This window comes from Strongylocentrotus purpuratus, unplaced genomic scaffold (assembly GCF_000002235.5).
Source record: "Strongylocentrotus purpuratus isolate Spur 01 unplaced genomic scaffold, Spur_5.0 spur5_scaffold_1, whole genome shotgun sequence".
Lineage (NCBI taxonomy): Eukaryota > Metazoa > Echinodermata > Echinoidea > Camarodonta > Strongylocentrotidae > Strongylocentrotus > Strongylocentrotus purpuratus.
In genome coordinates, this window is record NW_022145594.1 from 11,952,692 (window position 1) to 11,975,231 (window position 22,540).

General features: G+C 40.2%; 2 protein-coding genes across 2 annotated transcripts; both read right to left on the reverse strand.

Annotated features, from left to right (window-relative positions):
* Positions 1 to 1,488: 1,488 nt before the first annotated feature.
* Positions 1,489 to 10,188, reverse strand: LOC100888504 (zinc finger protein 184). Its single transcript, XM_030977694.1, has 5 exons — positions 10,005 to 10,188; positions 8,761 to 8,965; positions 7,083 to 7,502; positions 5,040 to 5,576; positions 1,489 to 3,805 (listed from the first exon to the last, which is right to left on the reverse strand). Exons 1-5 carry the CDS (start codon positions 10,085 to 10,087, stop codon positions 1,589 to 1,591), a joined length of 3,462 nt encoding a protein of 1,153 aa, XP_030833554.1. The 5' UTR covers positions 10,088 to 10,188; the 3' UTR covers positions 1,489 to 1,588.
* Positions 10,189 to 17,732: 7,544 nt separating this feature from the next.
* LOC100888428 (TLC domain-containing protein 5) lies at positions 17,733 to 22,200 on the reverse strand. Its single transcript, XM_030977695.1, has 4 exons — positions 22,100 to 22,200; positions 19,700 to 19,947; positions 18,988 to 19,208; positions 17,733 to 18,558 (listed from the first exon to the last, which is right to left on the reverse strand). The coding sequence occupies exons 2-4, from the start codon at positions 19,935 to 19,937 to the stop codon at positions 18,049 to 18,051; spliced, it is 969 nt and encodes a 322-aa protein (XP_030833555.1). The 5' UTR covers positions 19,938 to 19,947; positions 22,100 to 22,200; the 3' UTR covers positions 17,733 to 18,048.
* Positions 22,201 to 22,540: the final 340 nt, after the last annotated feature.

Sequence of the window (22,540 nt, forward strand, 5' to 3'; positions counted from 1 at the left end):
TAACAAATTTGCTTTCAGCCAATAAGATGACAGGATTTCAGTAGCTTATAACAGTAGCTTGTAACTTGTTATTGATAACAAGTTTTATGAAACAGGGCCCTGGGAGCGTTTCACAGAGCTTGTCATCAGTGACAAATGACAGTTTCTGTTATAAGCTACTGAAATCCTTGCTTCTGATTGGTTATCAGCAGATTTGTCACTGATTTTTGTCATTTGTCATTGAAAAAAGGCTTTGTGAAACGGGTCCTAGGTCCCCCACCATTCAGGTGCAGCTTGACAAAAAGCACCAAAATAACTCGGCCCTATCAAGGTATCAGATAACGAAAATGAGGGACCTATTACCCAGGGGCAATCCCAGAAAATCATGTCTCAAACATCACCTTGGTTGGGCAGATGAACAAAAAGTTAGATAACTCAAGACAATATTCTATAACAGTGAGACCCTTCAACACATGTTCAGTTGTTCACTATGCCATCAATGCTATTAACTACAAATTTTTTGTCAACCTAATAGCTACTACAGCTGTCAGAAATTAAGCTACGGGCCTGCTAGCCAACAATCAGATTAATTTTTGCATTTCCTTCGCTTTAACACTTTGATAGCTTTTCTTTGACAGACTGTTTTCTGGGAGAAGGTTACTCAATTATTCGAGAAAACACTGTATGTTGTCTCTTGTGAAGTGATTATTTCACGGAATGAAAAATCTTAAGCACTTAACCCTATTTAGCCCGGGCTATTTTGAAACTGCATAGCCCAGGGGGGGGCTTCTCAGGCCCCCCCCTGTGATCTCGGCCGTGAAACGCCCGATCGCCGCGAAAATTTGCATACATGTCAAGTGAAGTGTATAGAATACTATGGTAATTTCAATTTTTTTGAAAAATTCACTCATTTGCATATTTATGGTAATTTATGCAAATAAGGTCATTAAATTAACATTTTTGCCCATAAATCAGACATTATTCATATTTAAGCATTCTTTCTCACTACATATATTTGTTAGACCATTTGGAATAATAATACAACACAAAAATTTGAAAAACCAGGGTTATTCCTTAAGATATCTATTGTTTTGATAATTTCTTATGTATTTCTTTGTTTTTTTAACTTATGTATTTTATTGTTTTTGTTGTTTTATTTCATTTCCAACTATAATTCAACTATTTTGACCCCAAAATAAACACCTAAAATCTAAACAAGACCAAATAACCAATGTTTTACCTCTTTATTTGAAAAATGAGATTTCCATATGTTTTGTACACAAATCACAAAAATGAGCGATTTTCGGGCTGACATGCGAAGACAAAAGGACACGTGACTTTGTAATGGTAGGTCCGATTTTCGAAAAATTTCTTTCAAAAGTTGCGCAAGACTCGAAAGAAAAAAGTCACAAAATTTCAGTGCAAGATTTTCTTGCGTTAAAAAATTATCGCGAAAAATGTCGAGGGGGGGGGCTTCTCAAGCCCCCCCCGGGCTAAATAGGGTTAAAGTTTGCAAAATTTTTTTGGTTGTACAATACTTTGTACAGAAAAGTTTTAAAGAAATGAACATTCCTCGAGTCTGTATTTGTCTTTGCAGTTTGAGTTTACTTCAGAGAATGGCTGCTAGAATTTTGTCAATGATCTCTGATGAACCGACTTCATTATTATCGCTAATGACCATCATTTCTGTTTCCTCTATATCCTGTACGGAAGCTTCTGACATCTGAGGACTGAACTCACCTGGTGGATTGGTCTCGCTTTGAGCAGAAATTCTGGATTTGCTTTTTACGACTGGCGTCTCGATACCGTGGACCTTTCGGAGATGGTTCCTTCTTGCGCCTTGCTGTGAGAAACCTTCGCTGCACTGGGAACACTTGAAGGGCTTGGTATGGACTCGTCTGTGAGCTCGGAGGTACAGTTCGGTGGGGAAGCCCTTGGAGCAGATGTCACATAAAAAGGGCCTGTGGGTCGAATGGGTTTTGCTGTGGACCTTCAGCGTTGACGGGTCTGCAAAGCCTTTACCACAGAGTTCACATGTATGATCCAGCTGGCCGGTGTGCATGCGCCTCTCGTGGTAAACCATGTGGGTGACGTTGCGGAAGGTCTTCCCACAATACGAACAGGCATATGGCACATGCCCACTATGGCATTTCATATGCATATCAAGGTACACCTGTGTTTTGTATGACCCTCCACAAATGTCGCATTTGAATCTTTTTGACCAGGATGCTTGACCATGGGTTCTCAAATGGGACTTTAGGTTCATTTTTGTGGTGAACATGGCCTCACAGCCTGACTCAGGGCAAGAAATAGTTTTCTCTTGATGCGTCTGCAGGTGAGCCTTGAAGGACTGTTTCGATGCCAGGACAATGCCGCATCGCTCGCAGCAAAAGCCGTCTCCTTTCATAGGCACCTCCTCCTTGGGGTGTAGGAATCGCATATGCTTACGTAGACCATGGATGTAGCCAAATTTGCGATCACAAAACTTACAAGAAATCTCTTTTGTCTTGTTCCGGCGACGAAAGCCACCACGATGATTTTCATTCTGACTTGCACCAAGGAATGGATTGGATGAGGAGTATGTGAGGCGTTCGCCACCGACCCGGAACTTATGGTATGGATCGCTGACCGCCCCTCTGATATGCATCTCTAGGGACTGCTTGGACATCAAGGTTGCCCCACACAAAATGCACTGAAACAACCCAAGGTGACCCAGCATATGAAAATTTAGTTTTCCTAGAGAAGGGAACTTCTTTGGGCAGTAAGGACAGGAGCATAAACCGATCTTGTGCACTTCATCCAGGTGCTCCTGGTAGTCTGTCATCGTCTTGAATTCCTTTCCACATTCCTTGCAGGTGAACTTCTCATGCACTCTGTAATGGTTGACCAGATGATGCCGTAGAAAGAATTCCTCATTACATTCAAAGCATTTGGCAATGATGAAATGCTTGCTTGAGAGTGTCTTGGCTCGTTCCAGAGACTGCCTGATGAGGTCGTCAGCATCTGGCTTTTCTTTCCCGTCATTGTTTACAGAAGATCCTTCGTCATCTTTCCTAGCATCATCTCCAGTAGCTCCCTCGCCGCCTGCAGTCTCCCCCTCGCCGCCTGCAGTCTCCTCCTTCCTACCCTCATCTCCATCCTGCCCCTCGTCTTTAAGGCCGTCATATTTCTCATGCAGCTTCTCCAGCTCCATGTTCCTTCCTTCATTCCACAACTTAATGGCTTCTGTACAGATGTCACACTTGATATCGTCCACACCGCAGTGCTTGTTCAGGTGTCCTCCAGCATTTTCCCTGCTGGTGAAGAAGGTCTCACAGTAGATGCACTTGAGCACCTCCATGGTCGATGAACCAGCCGTTGTCTTGTTCCAGCTTGCCTGAGCCACTTCCTGTGAGGAGAACTCACCATGCATTTCAGCTATATGCTGCTTGCATTCGAATCGACTTTTAAAATACCTATGACACCTATGGCACCTGTCTCTGTTTTTTTTCTGCGAAATAACGTTTCCGGCAACGTCAGTCTTTGGTTTCCTGTTTGGCTTGCGCTTCTTCTTTTTGGATGAAGTCCTCTGAAATGAATCTGCACCCTCAACTACACTGCAGTCGACACTGTCATCACCACCATCAGTGCCAACTGGTAATGCGCCATCACAATCAGAATCGGACAAGGAGCCGGTTGACTTATCAACCTTCTGGAACCATTGTTCTGCAGGTTCACTCTCTCTGTTGCCATTGACGGACTCTGTTTTAGCATACTTTTCTTGCAGTTCTTTGACCTGGGTTTTGGTTTTGAGGTTCTTCTTTTCGAAGTCTCGATGAATGACGACCTTCATAGAAAAAAGAAAAGAAAAGAAATGCATTATAAGATTATGCAAAGAAATCTTTTATATTACACTCTCTTTAAATACAAATGTAATGTCACCCATGTGACAATAGACCAGTTCACGGATAGCACATGGCTGCAATGACCCCAAATATCCACAGATCTTCAAAACATGAAAAGGTCCACTTTGTACATTTTGAAATAATCAATCCTACAGCGATGGAGGTGCTACATAAATAGCCTTTGTTTCCCCTTTTCAGAGAATACTTCCACCTGTGTATCATGGAGTACACTGCTTGTGCATGAATGAATAATTATTACATAACTTTCATGAGCAAGTATCCAGTATTTCGTCTCCGTGTATTTCACAATTTGTTCTGCAATGACCTTTATCTGCTCATGCTCAGACTGCTACTGTGAACTGGCTTATTCCCAGCCCATACTGTTAAAAGTCATTAATACATTTAAACCCATCCAGTCCCATATAAAGCCGGACCAGCACGGACGAGCACGGACCACTCCGGACCATGGTCTGGGGTGATCCGGGATGGTCCGGGATGTTTTGTTCAAAAAAAGTGTGATGCTTTTAAGCTACAGTCCCATATATGTCCCGGACCGTCCCGGACCATCCCGGACCCAATTTTTTTTTTTTGATCCTCAAAAAAAATTTCAATTTGCACCCCCCCCCCCTTGAGCGCCAGGGGGGGGGGGGGGGGGGGGGCCCAACCCCCCAAAAAGGTAAAAATCACGTGATTTTACACGATTTTTTTTCTCAAGGGGGGGGGGGGGGGGGCCCGGGCCCCTCGGCCCCCCCCCCCCCCCCTGGATCCGCCACTGCAAGTAGCTACAAGTAGTGCAGTGGGCCTTTAATGTCTGAGCAGTTCAATGACTTTCAGACGTTAATTTTGACCTTGTGGGGAAAAAAAAGTAATGAGGTGAAGATCCAAAACAAATGCATTCCGTAATGCTGTTGCTACTACTGTTCTCATTGTTTATAATGATGTTGCCTACTCGCCTGGGTAAAGCATTTTGTTAATTTTGGTTGAAAAAAATTTTAAAATTGTTGAGTGCTGCAACTTTTCTATAAAAAAAGGCTAAGTGAAAACTGATTAGTTGTGAAACCTTCAGAGAATTTTCTTTTTTAAATGTGAGGAATATTATTTTCATCATCCTTTAACAATGACCAACTCTGGGAATGAACTTAGCTATATAATGCTTCATTTACTAGATATAATTACCTGTGACAGTATTTCACCATTTGCCTTTATCTCTGGGGGCTCAGAATAGCCGTGTTTCGCTTCAACATGGTTTTTCAGCACAAACGCGTGAGTGAACGCCAACCCGCAATCACCACAGAGGTACGGCAGATCCTTGGAGGATATGATCCGCATCATGGTGTTCTTCCGGTAGATGGAGATGACCATATGCTTGTCCTTTCGGTTCTTCGTGGTGTCTTTATCCTTGGTCTTCTGCGCAGCCTTGTTCTGACGTGTTAGCGATTCCTTGAATTCTGGGGTGATGATCGATCGTTTCGTTGCCTTGCGAGATCCGCCTGTTCCCTTCCCTTGGACAGTTTTCCAGCCTTGCAAATCAAAACCCGTGTCCTGATGACCTTTGTCTGGGTGACCTTTGACCTTATTGGAGGTAGGATTGCTGTCTTTAGGCACTTTTGAGGAATCTATCTGTTGTGTCGGGACGAGAGAGTTGAGGATATCTTGGAAGGTCATAGAGACCATCTTCTTGTTGCCGATTCTCACTGATGTCAACGTGGAGTCCTGTACAGCCAAGGGCAACAACAAAGGTGGAATGAGGTTGAATATATTTTCTTTTAAAAAATGGTTAAACATGTACTACTTTAATCTTTGTTTTTTCCTTTGGTAAATAGGCCTAAGGATTTCTCTCCTACGTTAAATGAAACAAAACTGGGTGGGGCCAATCGGCTTTTACAAAACACTTTAAATTGTAACTTATACAGTGTGTGCAAATATCTTTTGACCAGTATGGGCACAAAGTAGAGTGAGCTTGGAAAACAATATTCCGTTCTTGTTTAGCGCATCACACATCTGATATAATAATAATTACAGTGCTTATATAGCGCCTAACACTTACTTTGTCAGAAGTCTCTAAGCGCTCTACAATAATGCGGCATAATTACCCTGGCTTTAGCAGTGCAGATGTTACGCGCGCTGCGTTTCAAGGAATAAATTCCTACTAGGTACCCATTTACTTCACCTGGGTGGAGTGTGGCAAATGTAGATCAATGTCTTGCCAAAGGACATTAGTGCAGCGGCGGGACTCGAACCTACATGTACATGTATGCCTTCCAACAAGCTTTGGAAATTATCACCCTAGCTTTAGCTCTGGCAGCCGTTATCAGCGCACAGTGCATTTCAAGGAAATATCCTACAAGGTACCCACTTACCTCACCTACATGTAGATTAACGTATTGCCAAAGAATGTTAGTGTTGGGGCAGGGAATCGAACCCTGTACCTTGTGGTTCACAGTCTGCAGATTTATCCACTGGACCGTAACACCTCTACTTGGACTCGATTGCCATGAAACAAGGCTGTTAGGTGACACATTGATCCATCAGTGGTCAAGCTGGCCGGTTCACATTTGTTGTTGTCATGTTTCACTATTTTAGTCCATTTGTTTACGTCACATTTTCATTTGCTTTTGTAAGCAGGGTTCTGATGTACACCGCCATTGTTTATTCACTGAATAAACCACCCAGATGGGTGTTTCACAAAGACCAAGATCAACTTTAATTTGGACTTAACTATGGCTGGCCGTTCATGCCACTGGTTGCTCCCTCCATCGGTCTCTCAGTGATTATCTTTACATAATATTTGTTTTCTTCAATAATGAACTATCAAAACAGGTAAGTTCTGTAGATTTGTGACCAATATTTGTACGTCCCTTGAGAAACCAATGCCAGGAATGGTTAGAGGAACTAGTGGCATGAACGGCCTGCCATAGTTAAGTCCAACTTAAAGTTGATCTTAGTCTTTGTGAAACACTTCCCCCCCCCCCTCCCCTGGATAAAGAAGATGAATGAATACAGCATAAATTATTAAAGGCCAGCTGTACTAGTTCAGCCAGAAGGGATTAGACCAGCCAGCGAGGTCACTGTGACATGTGGCTATCTCATAAACTCAGCTCTCAGTTAACATAAGAAAAAGAGGATCATGGGGGACCAACAGACACCAATTGGGGAAGTTTTCTATATAGAAGGAGCAAGTAGTTACAAGTAGTACAGTGCGGCTTTAAATTTACTTACCATTGTAACGTTATCAAGAGTAATTCTATCATGTCCTTGAACACAGTCTTGAGCTTTATGGAGTAAATCAGTCCCTATCCCTGTCTCTGTTCCACCCCCCTCCTCCGGGGGGCTTGGCACCGCTGTCTCTGTCCGCTCGGTCTTGGTCCTGTCCTCCGATGCCCCCTTCCCATCTCCGTCTTCTCCTTCCGAGTCTTCAATCCAGTCTCTTTCCTCGTTCAAATCCCCCTCTTCTTCTTCTTCTTCCTCCTCCTCCTCCATCAGCTCTTCCAGTTCCTCTAGTCCCTTGGATCCATCGTCCTTCTGTCCATCATCTTCCTCTGTCGACCCCCCCTTGTTTGGCCAGCTGTGCCATCCGCTCCAGCTCTCGCGCTCCTCGTCGCTCGATTCCTCCTCTTCCTCATTCTCATGTTCCACTTTCTTCATGAATACACACAAAATAAAAAATAAATTAAATAAATTGATAACATCAATAATGAGTTATTATTAGAATGGATCAATAAAATGAGAATTAGGATACTAATAATGATTTTAAAAAATATAAAAAATAAGAACGATACTACTAATAATATTCATAACAATAATGATGTTTCTCATATTAAAAGTACTATGGTTATAATGAAACTGACCAAATCGGGTGCATAACATGTACCCTCAGTCACACACTCTTTACTCCTCTGCCATTCCATCCCATCACTTTTTTCAAGGGCCCACACATGCTAATCTAATCACAAGGATGTTTCCTCCGGTTCTAGGACACCTATCCCCTGACATCCACCCCCAGTCAACTTCCCCCTAGGACAACTACCCCCTAGGACAACTACTCCCTGGACAACTAGCCCCTAGGACAACTACCCCCATGGATAACTACCCCCTAGGACAACTACCCCTGAACTACCCCCCCCCCCCCCCCCCGGACACTACCCCCTACGACAACCATCCTCTAGGACAACTACCGGTACCCCCGGACAACTATCCAAATGGGTAGTTGTCTGGGGGGGGGGGGGTGATAGTTGTCCTAGGGGGGAGTTGTCTGGGGTTAGTCGTCCTGGGGGGGGAGGGGGGTAGTCGTCCTAGAGGGTGGTTGCCCTAGGTGGTAATTGTCCTAGGGGGTAGTTGACTGGGGGGGGGGGGTGGATGTCCAGGGGGTAGGTGTCTGGATACGGTTTGCTCCACTCCACCCTGGGCCCTGTGTCATAAACTTGTTATCAATAACGAATGCTAAATTTCTATTACAAATTTGCTCTCAGCCAATCAGATGCCATGACTTCAGTAGCTTATAACAGTAGCTTGTAACTTGTTATTGATATCTTGTTCTATGAAACAGGGCCCTGGGTGGACTTTGGAGTGAAGCAATGAAGGTAAAATGCCTTGCTCAAGAACAGAAAGGAGTTTTTTTGGGGGAAATCTACAAAAGCTATTCAAAACAATAAAGACTATAGACTCTGTACACAATTTAACATCTCTCTCTCCTTCTAGTTTCTCCTTCTTTCAATTACTTGAAAGGCACATGATGTTCATATGGTTTCATGTTACTAAAACAATTTTTTTTGTACTCGTTTCTTGTATAAATGATAATTTACTGTTCGTCATCATGATAAATACTTTGTGATTTGTGTACTCAATATACTGTTTCTTTAATGAGATTTCCTAAATTAAAGATTTTGTTCCGTCCTACCTTCATAGATCCCTCTCGAAGAAACAATGTTGGGACAGCACCATTTTTAAGTCTAGGATACTTGGTGGATTTATCATCAAAGCAGCTATCCGTGAAGTGTTCTGAACAGAGCACAGCTCTAGAATTGGGCTCAAACTTCGCCTCACAGCTGTCCCTACGGAGGTTTTCAAGCCAAAATTCTCGAATTCTATCTACACGAGGAAACCTAAATGGAGAAAATTCAAACAAAAGCAAAGCAAATTCATCTTTCATTCTTTATTCACAATGGTGATTTGAACGGGTACATGTTGATGCTAGAGAGAAATCAATGAAAGATTTAACAATGTAGAGTAGAGGCGGTCAGTGAAGCCAGACTTACATGTATCAGCAGAACAACTAGATCTACTTGTACTCCACTGATATAATTAATAGTCTTCATCTACATCGTAAAGTTATGAAAATGATCCCACCCCCCCCCCCCGGCCCCTCACTGAACGAAATATCAGTCGGCTTAATTTTCCAATTTCCGGGACCCCCATTTTTTTTTACATGTGCTCTTAGTCTTACCCCCCCCCCTCCCCCCTTATTCAGCAAACGGCTGAGTTGTTGCAAAAATTTTCCTCAAAAACTGGACCTCCCCTCCCCCCCCCCCCCCAGCTTATTCAGCAGCAGTTGTTGCAAAATTTTGGGCGCGATTTTCAAATTTAACCCCCCCCCCCCCCTGAAAAAACCCTGCGTATGCTACTGGTCCGGACACCTAACAACACGCAACACCCCATATGTAGCTAATTTAAATACTTGCAACATCACATGTGCAACTTGCAAGTTTTTTTAACACTCACTTCATACACATCACTCACACACAGTTCATTTGAATTGAATTTTGATTCAAGAGCATGCATGAGAGCCCAGTACGTAATTTAAAGATCTAGACTTCTAGATTATTAGTAAGGTTATAAACTAACTAGCCCAGACCTCTAGTAATAACTTTATAAACTTGACAGTGCCAGTGGAAAAGCTGGAGGAGGATGTCACGGACGGTTATTAAGCAAAGCCGCTGGCATGTCGACAAGCAGAGCGCGAGCGCGACCAGGCCAGGTCAGGCGCAGGCGTGGGTAAGCATGCTTGGCCTCGGTGCAGCCCAGGCCAGCAGGGAAGGCTGTGTGGTGTGTTGCCTGTCGACTTCAACGGCAAGCGCCAGCATGCAGCATGATAAATCGCGAGTTCTCAACTCTCAACGCAAAGCTTAAAGGTAAAAAACTCACTTATGAAAAGAAAGCTTTCGGCCGTCTGCTGTCTTGTAATTCTTCGTTGAATTACGGCAGTAGAGATATGAACAAGATGGCATCTTCGATAAAATGTGATCAAAATGATCGAAACCATGAGAAACGACGTTATGGATGACCACCGATCTTCACTCACCAAGATGGCGAATTAGGCGAACCGATTTCGACTTGCTCCGAAAAATCGCCCTAACAGATTCGACTTTTTTTTGACAACTCGCTCAAACATAATATTACGGAAGTTAAAACTTAGTGGTAAACACATTCAAGATTTATATTTTACATATTGGATTGGCTTTGTTAAAAAAAAAGGTTATAAAAAGGAAACAAAATAATGACAAATTCAAATTACAAAATGTTTTTCCAAGTTTCGACGAATACGATGTAGAGAGAGTTGATTCAAGGACGAAGGCAGGCGCGTAGCCAGGGGGGGGGCGGTGGGGGCGGTCGCCCCCCCCCCAAAACGACGGCCAAAAAAAAAAAGAGAGAGAAAGAGGAGAAGAAAAAAAAGGAAGACGTAGGAAGAAAAAGGGAAGAGGAGTCGAGAACGGTACAACGAATCGTCAAAGCTTCCGCGCTTCGCGCGGGAAGGGGGGAACTGAGTTCAAATTTAGGATTAAGGGTCGGGAAAGGTACAACGAATCATCTTCTTTCTCTAATAATTTAATGAAACGTCAAAACTTCGCACGAGAGGGGGGGGGGGGAACAGACTTCAGACAATGATTAAGGGTCGGGAAAGGAACAACGAATCGTCTTCTTTCTCTAATAATTAAATGAAACGTCAAAACTTCGCACGAGAGGGGGGGGGGGGGGGGAACAGAATTCAGACAAGGATTTAGAGTCGAGAAAGGTACAACGAATCGTCTTCTTTCTCTAACAATTTAATAAAACGTCAAAGCTTCGCGTGAGAGGGGGCCGGGAGGGACTAAATTCAGACAAGGATTCAGTCGAGAAAGGGACAACGAATCGTCATCTTTCAAAGCTTCCGCGCTTCGCGCGGGAGGGAGACTGAGTACAGATAAGGATTAAGAGTCGGGAAATTAGGTACAACGAATCGTTTCTTTTCTCTAATATTTTAATGAAACGTCAAAGCTTCGCGCGAGAGGGGGGAGGGACTGAATTCAGACAAGGATTATGAGTCGTGCAGGGTACAACGAATCGTCTTCTTTCAAAGCTTCTGCGCTTCGCGCGGGAGGGGGGGAAACTCCCCCCTCCCTGCACCCACCCCCCTAGGGAGCGCGCTTCGCGCGCTCTTTAAGTGATTCGCACGCTTCGCGTGCTCACTACCGCCCCCCCTAAAATGAAATCCTGGCTACGCGCTTGGACGAAGGGGTATGGAAGACCCTCTCTAACGCGCTCAAACAATGCATGCAATCCATCAACTCATTGACCTGGCTATATGGCGTAATAATACATGCATAGCGTGCAAACTGGAATAATCCCTCCTAGGTCTATATATGGGGTTGCTTTTGTGAACTTCTCTTCAGAATCGCAACTTTTTAGGTGTAGAGGTCACCCGAGAATTACAGACACTTCATGCAGTTTCGGATGACTATTGTAATGATTTACATTGTAGTTTGTACTTTTACACATGATTCCAGACCCCAAATAAATGAATAATAATTTCACACTAAAGCTTTAATTCTTTCAATGAGTTGTTTTCGTGAAGCATAGGCCTATATGCTAACAAAAGGAAGTAGTACTATCATTGTTGTTATTACTATGGAAGAAGTAGCAGCAGCAGAAGAAGGAGAAGAAGAAGAAGAAGAAGAAGAAGAAGAAGAAGAAGAAGAAGAAGAAGAAGAAGAAGAAGAAGAAGAAGAAGAAGAAGAAGAAAAAGAAGAAGAAGAAGAAGAAGAAGAAGAAGAAGAAGAAGAAGAAGAAGAAGAAGAAGAAGAAGAAGAAGAAGAAGAAGGAGAAGAAGAAGAAAAAGAAGAAGAAGAAGAAGAAGAAGAAGAAGGAGAAGACGAAGAAGAATTAGGAAAAGAAGAAGAATTAGAAGAAGAAGATGACATTGACGAAAAAGAAGAAGAAGATGAAAAAGAATGAACGACGAGAGAAAGATTCAGTTTTCCTCACTATTAAATTAAGACCCATTTTGTATATCACCCTTTGAAACAGAACATGCCTCACAATAAACACTAACAGTGATTAATTCATGATTATAAATTATAATGTATTATAAACCACAGTACAATCTTGGCAAACCTGTTGTACAAAATCTACAAATAATGAACAAATGGCACATATTGTAATCCGAATATGATATCTATGAGATATATTGCAATTACTCTTGATATGATTTCTCGAAAACAGTTGTGATCATCTTAATATAATAATAAATGAATAAATAGTTATATCAATGAACCAATCAATGAACCACTCAATCAATAATTTATCAATCAATCAATAAATCAATCATTCAATCAACCATCCAATCATTCAATCAATCATCCAATCAATAATTTATCAATCAATCAATCAACCAAATCAATAAATAAATTAATCAATTAACCAACCAATCAATCAACTTACTAACCAATCAGTCAGTCAACCAATCAATCATTCAATCAATCAATCAACCATCCAATCAATAATTTATTAATTAACCAACCAATCAATCAACTTACTAACCAATCAGTCAGTCAACCAATCAATCAACTAATCAATCAACTAATCAATCAACTAATCCATTGCTTTGGCCTATAGACTATACTTATGATATAATGTTATAAACCTTTTTCATGAAGTATCAATAATTTTGTAAAACAAGTACTATCCATCACACTTCACAAGTCAACAAGGCAGAAAATAGTGTGATAGCGCATGGCTGGCTTTATAATAACTTTTTTTTCACCTGATAAAGAAATATCTGAACATTTCCATGAAACTGCCTTTATTTGTATGATCATCCATAAATGCTTAAACATGAATTTTATTTTATTTCACAGGTGGTTGTCCATATACTGGGTAAATTAAGTACTTAAAGACTCCTGTGAAAATGTTCATTCCAAACAATTATTTTCATATTCAGTATTAATTATAACTCGGGAAAAAAACAAACATTTGCCTTATTACAGAGAAGATGGGTGACAGTTATTCTGTATTCATATTTGATAATTCAATAAAATAAATGATTCATTGACATTTTGTTAAATGACAACAGCATTAATAAGTTATCACAGTGAAAATGATTTGTTACAATAGATAAATGAGTTGATATCTATTATGGCAAGCTCTAATACTACATTTAAATTAAAAAATGTAACTCATAAAATTAGCAATGCATTAGTTTATCAAAGAAAAGAACCCATGAAAAACAATGGGTTTGGTATAAAATCATCCTACAACAGGTAACTTTCTCTATTAATAAATAATAATAATCTTTGTAACTATTCCAAGTGCAAATATGGGTAATTGTACTACAGGTTTCAAAAACTAGTTGACTTGTAGACATTGTAGGAAATTCATATACGTATTTGGTGCTTTAATTTTGGGACAATTTGACACCATTTGGGCATTTGCCCCGAAGCTATTGTTAATCACCAATAGTGGACATCACTTTTTGAATCGACAGGTATTTTGAATTAACTGTGCCCTGAACCTACCGCCATAAGGAATTCTCATCATAATAACATTTCCCTCACCCTTGAAGTATTTTCCGGCTAGACAACAAGTTTCGCTGCCTGATAGACCGGGGGGGGGGTGGGGGGGGGGGGGGTGTTTCACAAATACTAAGATTGACTTTAAGTGGCCATTCGACATGCCACTGTTTGCTCTCACCATTGACTGGCATTGGTCTCTCAAGGGACGTACAAATCATTGTCACAAATCTACAGAATTAACATTTTTAATAATTCATTATTGACAAGAATGTTATCTAAAGATCATAATGGTGAGAGCAACCAGTGGCATGAATGGCCTGTCATAGTTAAGTCCAACTTAAAGTCAATCTTAGTCTTTGTGAAACACCCCTGTACACACATTGATTGCTAATTCAACCCAAACCGGTGTTAATGAATTATGATACAATACACAGAGATACGGAGTACAATGAGGCTTTAAGTGCATGGGTGCATTTAAGTGCTGGGTACAAATAGGTGCCCTTTGGTGAGGCATTAATCCTAATTACCAGGTCCCTCGGAGAGGACCTCAAGCCGTCGGGTTGCTTAGCAGTCAGGTAAAATAACCACCACCAACCACCACCCATTATTGTGACCACTATGCATAGAGTTACAATGAGTGCTTGAGTTATGTGACACAATCTATTGCAGCTGCCATTAAATACAAAACAAAAGAGATACAATACAATATTTATAAATCATGCATAAAATACACCTGTAGTTTTCAAGTAGTACAAAGAAAATAAATGAGCTGCATAATACATTAATAAATAGAAGCGAACACATAATTTGAAATACTTGGATGGAACATGCATTGAAAGAAAAACACTTTAACAATTTGCAATGCATCATGCAGTGAAAAGATATTATAAGTTCATTCAACAGAAATACGTGTAGGGTACTTAAAGGCCCAAACCTAAAGTACTATTGAAATATCCAGTCTAATATGGCTGGCAAAATGTGTCCACTAAGTGATAAAAGAAAATTAAATAAAATTCAAATAATCATTCCTTGGACTACCGGTATGTTATTCTTCACATACTTAAACAGTTAAGATATTACAATTTTTAAAAACATTTTACATGGGTTCTGCCATGTAAATTTAATACTGATAGGCCATTTCCATAACGTACCGGTAACTGTAAAATTGAATGCATACATCTTTGTGCCTTGTTACAACTCATTTCATTCACCAGTTACGAATAATTGTTGGTATTTCAATTCTGGTAGTCAGAATGCAAATTGCATTACCGCCGGTAACTGTAAAAGGAGACACTTTTGTGACCCAAGATTTTTGCGAACTGAAGCCAACGGCCTCTTTTTGTGGCATGAAACTTTTGTGAATTGCAATCCACAAAAATATATATATATATCAGACATACAATTGTAAGAGTCAACTTACTTCGACAAATATACTGTTTAGTATGGTACTGGCATTCAATGCATTGTATTATTAAACTTTTCGGGGAATTTAGCTTTCGCGAATCTTGACTCCTTGCAATATTCACGTTTTATGCATGCCAATTCTTTATGGTATTACTATTACATCTTGCTTGGAAGGGCATTACATAATGTTCCCACCAATCAGAAACTAAAGTATACCGACTATTGAGATACAAGAATTTGTAACAGGGGAATGAAATAATTTACATAGAGGCACGTCACAAATACTTATGCATTCAATTTGGTTACGGTACATTACGACAGAGGGCTACCATAATTCAAACATATTTCAGAGTTGGTATTGAGATGTATACATATGAGGCAAGTTTCATATTAAATGCTATTTGTAATTTAAATGGGAAATCTTTTCACCTTTCAATTAATTACAAACCTTACAAGAATTACGAGCACAGGTATAAAGATGTACCCCTTTTAAAGCATTTGTCATGTTTGATATCACACAAATAGAGGTCAGAGTTGTATTTCACATGCAGTCATACATGTACACTACCTTTTAAACACTAAAATCCACAAGACTCATTGTTTTACAAAATAAAGCTCTGCAAACACATCAAACTTACCCCTTTATTCCCTGTGATAATACTCTCTATCAAGAATATAAGATACAATTATTTTCAATAGTGATGAAAACCAAGGCAAATTTCCCAAATCAACTCTTACCATAATTCCCATATTATTATACCACCAAAACGCACACAACACGCAGAATCACTGGCAAACCTGATTGTAAACCAGTCATACTTTGCTTTAAAAAAAAACATATACAATTTTTAAAACCAATCTATTCAATGTTGAAATATAGGTTAGATGGTAAGTATTAAGAGAAGGTGAAATTGAGAAGTTTACATGGTCATTTAAATATATTTCAGTTTGAATTGGTCATAAACACCTAGAGAAACACTAGAAACAAAGGAGGCAGTCTACGAAGGAAATGGAATGTGTAAATGAAGCATGTTAACTCTTCATTTGCTGAGGGTCAAAACCTAAAACCGTCACATTGTTGGCAGTATCTTGTACAATGTACATGGGACAAAAGTCAACTGTGGCACAGTGAGAGTCCATTGTTTGCTCCTTATACTCATTCACAAGCAGTTTACCAACTTAATATCAGGGTGGAGTTCTCCTTTTGAAAACACATTAAAGTGTAGCTGAACATGTTTTGGCCCTTATTCTATTTAGATGATCAACATGATTGCGCAATATACTATTACTACATAGTAATTTTCTGCAGATGATGTGTACAGATTACTAGGTCAGGAGAAGAGAAAAATAAAAAAATAAAAAAATAAAAAAATAAAAAAATAAAAAAATAACTGAACAAACAAATAGATGGATAAATAAATTGATAAATTAATCAATAAAAATCTGCTTAAGAATATCATCTTCTAATCATACCTCGACAGGCAACATATTTGTTTAAAATTGCAAATTCAAAATGAGATGTCAAAAATACACTGCAATCTTGCCATGAAAATACATATAGAAAATGGCTTCCTTTGCTTTGAAAAATATAAATACCTACTGGTATTAAAACTGCACAGACGTCCAGTGGGCATAAGGGCGCTTCATTATTAACATAAATACATGTTCAGTTTGAGCTGCTGTATATATGAAGATGTATATTATCTATATCACATGATCCACTATTACCAAAAGTACATATGATTTGCATTGATGTTTACATTTGGCAAGTATAAATATTTTATCAAAATAGAGTTGATATTTTGTTCTTTTTTCAATTTCTCTCTTTCAAATCCTAACCAAAATTGACCATGAAAGCAAAACACGGGAACTTACAGGCAATGAGTCCAATATATCTATTATCTATCTATTTTCATTGGAAAATTTCAACTCTTTTTTATATGACCATTGACTCATATTGTGATCCAAGAAAGAGCCATTAGTCGATAGTTACATCAAAGAGTTTTCATTACAGGACAAAAAAATGGATGATTGAATGAAAGACACCTGTCACAGCATCAACCCTGTACAATGGACAAGACTGACAGCTCAGGAGCTCCATAGCCCATGCGCCAGATTGTTGGCTTAGTGGCCTGTTGGTCCAGTAGCTACACAAGTTAGGTCATACAGGACCCTTTAATAACACAACGATCAATTAGCAATTGACTCATACAGGTGCTATGTATCAATACATGTAGATACAATCAATTGATTGTAAGATCAATAAATCAATTGCAAGAATCAATTTCTAAGCTTCATGTTACACCGCCGCTTTGGTTTAGGCTCTCATCCTGTCATCAGAAGTGGATAATTTCAAATTCATCAATGATAATGTCTATCAAAAATAGAGTTGATATTTGTATGTAGATAATTCCTTCCATATTACTCTATGGACGGTCAATACTAAACAACTGCAGGTGAAACTAGTAGTGTCTGTTGTGTCATCATAGAACCAGAAGAGTATTAACTACGTCTACGTGTACATGTATATGTGCATACCCTTTAACAATGATTTGAAGTGTACCAATCACCTTTAAAAACAAATTGTGTAGAGCTAGAAACTCCTAGAATTTATAAAAGTCAACCTAATCACCCTGTATTCCATGGGCTAACAGAAATTTAGAAGTATGAACAAATTTTAAGATTTAGATAAAATGGAGCACGGGGAACCGGGCACTATTTCTTGCAAGTGTGTACAGTGCCCCGAGTAGTGTACTCATAAACCACTGTATTTTTAGCCATGAATGTATTTAGATTTGCAATATCTCTTTACAGAAATACCTTTTGAAACCCATATTTTGAAATTAGGCATTGAACTACAACATGGACTGACATATAAAACATAATTTATTTTGGGTGATTGGTAATTTGGTACACTTTAATGCCTTTGTGGTTCTCAACACAAAACACACACAGTATGCCTTGTTTTTTCTACCATTGCACATTGAGCAATGCCAAAGAATTGATCCATATAAATACTAATCTGTATGCTCATGATTGTTGGCATGCCCGTTCCCCCGACCTTCCGTGACCCCTTTGACCTGACCTTTAGTGACCCCTTTGACCTGACCTTCCGTGACCCCTGTGACCCGACCTTCCGTGACCCCTGTGACCCGACCTTCAGTGACCCTTGTGACCTGACCTTCTGTGACCCCTGTGACCTGAGCTCCAATGACCTCTTTAGGGGCATTCCCGTTCGTCATCTTGGCTCCTTCCTTCCTCTCTGCCCGTACCAATCTCATGAAGAAATTCCTATACTTCCTGACTGCAAAGCGAGCTATACTGTACATGAAGATTAAGCTGACGATGTACAGCCCCACGGAGCCAATCCGGAAGATTAAGAGGGGCGTGGGGTGCCGGAGATAGGAGTAGAGGAAGAAGGAACCGATCCCCATACGGCAAATGAAGAACGTCACGATGAAGGCAAGGTCGTTTATTTCATAGACCAGGGTCTTGGTGCGGCCGGTCTCACGCATGAAGTATCTCGCCTGTGGAAATATGATACATATGTGGTTTATTTTATTTTCCATCAATCTATCTCACGCATGAAGTATCTCGCCTGTGGACATGTGATATACATGGTTTATTTTATTGCAAAATATTTCAGCTCAAGAGCAACTAATCCAGACCACTTAATACATAATGAATGAAAACTATACACCCAAGCAAGCAAGATACAAATGTAAAAATGACCATGGTGCAAGACCCGGAAGCTGGGACAAATAGATATTCTCTGAAATCATGATACATATACTTCATAAATCATGATACATGTACAGTACTTCATAAAAATTTGGGTAGCCGTATGATAAGAAGAAATGACAAAGAAAGAAGAGTTATGGGAAGAAAAAACAAACAACAGAACTCTTGAGACACATTAAAAAAACTTTATGACCAGGAAGTAGAATCATCCATACCTGCAACATGGGATTGCTGACCTCCGACCCAAAGATGGCCGCTCCGACCTCCGTGCCCGATATCCCCATGATGAGCGAGGCGGTGATGCAGACGAGGGTCAAGAAATGATGTATGATCATGAAGAATTCCTCTTGGAACCAGATACACCAGCAGAAATCAAAGAGGAAATACCCCATACAGATCACGAGGGTCAGTATCTCGAGATTGTTGTTTCGTCCAGCTGTGCAACATTAACAAAAAAATTAAAGGAAATTAACTTGATCGATCGTCAGAGCCAGATTTGACAAAAATAAATATATTTTCACAGCTTGTACTCTGTATAAAATTATCAACAACAAAAATAACAAAAAATTCTTGACCTGGAATAACAAAGGGCCTCTTCTTCTTCTTTCTCCTCCTCCTCTTCCTCCTCTACTTTCTCTTCCTCTTCTTCTTCTTCTTCTTCTTCTTCTTCTTCTTCTTCTTCTCCTCCTCCTCCTCCTCCTCCTCCTCCTCCTCCTCCTCCTCTTCTTCCTCTTCCTCTTCTTCCTCTTCCTCTTCCTCTTCCTCCTCTTCCTCTTCCTCCTCTTCTTCTTCCTCCTCCTCCTCCTCCTCCTTCCTCCTTCCTCTTCCCCTTCCTCCTCCTCCTCCTCCTCCTCCTCCTCCTCCTCCTCCTCCTCCTCATATTATAGTATTATTATCATTATGATGATGATTATCATTATGTCTCACCTGGATTTGTAATGAACCAGGGATTGTAGTACATCCCAAAGATGTAGCTTAGCGTTGAGATGATGATCGCATGCACACTGGTGACCACCCGACAATGCCACTCATAGCTTCGTTTGGAGTTGGTCAAGCACAGGACACAGTAGAGGGAGAACCAGCCCAGGAAGCTGGCTAGGACAGACGTAGGGATGCCAATCCCCTCAAAGTCGAGGGCAGAGTCCAATCGCTGAAGCACTCCCATCGTCCTGGTCCTGTGGGTGTGTTATAGGTGAAAGGTCAAAATTCAACTATAATAGTGCAATTCAATATTATGATGAGAACACTGGGAATGTAAAACTTTACACATTGAGCGCTGTACATTTAGAAAATGCCCTGCCGAGTGGCTTCGAATTTAATTGAGAGAGGGCCTACTTAACTTAGTGCAATGGGCATGCCAATATACAATATTACATAACGCACTCACATGTCATGCTTTAAACAGGCACTTCACACATAACTGACGCACACTCAGCATAGGTACACACATAAAATAGAAAAATCAACGAACATTTCAGACAACTTGCAAGTTTGTACCTTAAATATGACTAAAATGACAATTTTTCAAACTTTAAAAAAAGTTATGTAAGGCTTAAAGTAAAGTGAAATACACTGTTCCTAACCTTTTAAGGATGCTGAAAAAAAATTGTAACAAATAGAAGGTTAGACAGAAATATCATGATTTTGGTATCAGACTAAACGGAAAATTGCAAGCTTTCTCCTTGCACCAATATCTTATAACATTGAGCAAATGACAGCCAGCGAAAAACCAATATAGAAATTTATTCTGAATTTTCTTTGATTTTTCTATTTCATTTTATGTGTGTGCAATTTCAAGTGTGCGTCAGTTATGTGTGAAGTGCGTCACCTGTTTAAAGCATGACATGTCAAACTCAAATCTTCTTAGTGTGACGTAATATTATTACTGACATTGCCATTTAACTTAAGTTGTGTTTAGGTTAAGTAGGCCCTCTCTCACTTAAATTCGAAGCCACTCGAGCGGATCGGCCAATTGGAGCGCTTAAACTCACTAAGTAATTTCAAGTTCGGTGTTGAAAGCTGGTGTTGGTGTTGTGGGAACAGCAACACCAGCCACAACACCGAACTTGAAATCAGGCTGGTGTTGGGATTGACCTCGGGGAAATATGACGTATTTCCGGTAGTCTGTGTTGAGGGCTGGTGTTGAATGTCGTCTGCTGAACCGAGTATCGCGGTTGGTGTTGACGATTTACGTGTAATTTTTTCCATTCACCAACACCAGCCCCAAGGGATTGAGAAATTCATAATTTCAAGTTCGGTGTTGGTGTATACTGCAGGTAACTATACGGACATCTGGCATGAATGATGAATCTCACGATCATGCCAAGGTAAAATTTTAAAAATCTATTGTAAAGTAAAAACACAAACAAATCATGGGAGCTATATAGACCTATATGTTTTTCAACAGAAATATATTTTATCTATTGACTTTTTAATATGACTTTACATTCAATATTTGATATGATGTAATTTATTGGATTTTCTGATTCTCAGAGTAATCTGAGTAGGACATCATCGATAACACACATGCGTGATCGGTATCGTCCTTCTAATCTGACCGTCGGTCTTGGAGCTCGGTTCAGCATCCTTTCCGCGTTCTCAACACCAAAACCAACACCGAACACCGTACTTGAAATCACTCAAATGTACATATGTACAGCCAGCGCTCAAAATACACGGGGGCGGTGGGCGATTCCCCCTCGTGAGCTCCATAATCGCCCCCGTCAGGTTGCTCACGGGGGTGATTCTATGAGTAGGCCTATCACCGATGCAAACAACGGAAGCTCGCAGTGCAGCCGTCTGCAGAGGATATACTGTGCCAGTAGACAGTAGTACCGGTGTGCACGCTGACGCCAAATATCTGCTGGAGCTGGAGACGACTGCGCAAGGACTGAAACATGGAGAAGTTTTTCGTTGTGAAAAGTGTGAATCCTCTGAAATCTGGTTATTCTAAAAGACCAGCAAATAATGTAACTCGACCTGTAAATCAATATTTAGAAGAAGATCACCAAGGATGTTGCACTTGAATTGCAGGGGCGGATCTAGGCGGTTTAATCTAGACTCTAGACGGTAGACCTATGCTTTTTTGTACTTACAAAATCAACAATATACTTCTCGATCTAATTCATATAACAAACGACATGATCAAAAGTAAAAATAATCGAGTGACGCTATCGACACAATTTAAATTTTGTTTGGAGGGGCAAAGGACTGGCATCCACTTACTGCTTACACAAATAACTACGTGTGGGGCTGTACCCTACCAATCCATTTGAAATTGAATTGAACAAAATAAGCTAGACAGAAACCAGTGACAAAATAACTCACCAATGTCGTAAAATGAGTAAGAAGTGATGGTCTGAACAGATTTCCCTTCACAATAATAGAAGAAAGCAACAATTTCAAAAGGAATCGAAAACGATTATAGATCTAGACTATTTTATTTATTTTTAGTAGGCCCGCGGAAAATGAAATGTCTCCCTCACGTGACAGGAAATGTAGAATGAGGTGATTTTTTTTACCGGGGGGGGGGGGGGGGGGGGGGGGGGGAGGGATCGGAGACAAAAGAATGCATTTTGATAAATGAAATATAAATGAAAGATGGAGTGTATATACTGGGCATTGTTTTACGAAACCGTTCACCAATATGGCCTATCCCACTGTAGAACGCTTATGAATTAATAATGCGTTGTTAAACTGGACCAGTAGCAACACAATGAACTTCGAAGGTTTCGTGAAACGCTGCCCTCTGGTGATTATGACATTACT

Excerpts from the sequence above, each read along its gene's own strand:
- LOC100888504 (XM_030977694.1), bottom strand. The coding sequence starts at position 10,087 with ATGCCATCTTGTTCATATCTCTACTGCCGTAATTCAACGAAGAATTAC. Across the intron at positions 8,966-10,004 it reads CGAAAGCTTTCTTTTCATAA|GTTTCCTCGTGTAGATAGAA; the intron begins GTGAGTTTTTTA and ends TTCTCCATTTAG. Across the intron at positions 5,577-7,082 it reads CTCTTGATAACGTTACAATG|GACTCCACGTTGACATCAGT; the intron begins GTAAGTAAATTT and ends TTGGCTGTACAG.
- LOC100888428 (XM_030977695.1), bottom strand. The coding sequence starts at position 19,937 with ATGGGAGTGCTTCAGCGATTGGACTCTGCCCTCGACTTTGAGGGGATT. Across the intron at positions 19,209-19,699 it reads CTGGTTCATTACAAATCCAG|CTGGACGAAACAACAATCTC; the intron begins GTGAGACATAAT and ends AATGTTGCACAG. Across the intron at positions 18,559-18,987 it reads TCAGCAATCCCATGTTGCAG|GCGAGATACTTCATGCGTGA; the intron begins GTATGGATGATT and ends ATATTTCCACAG.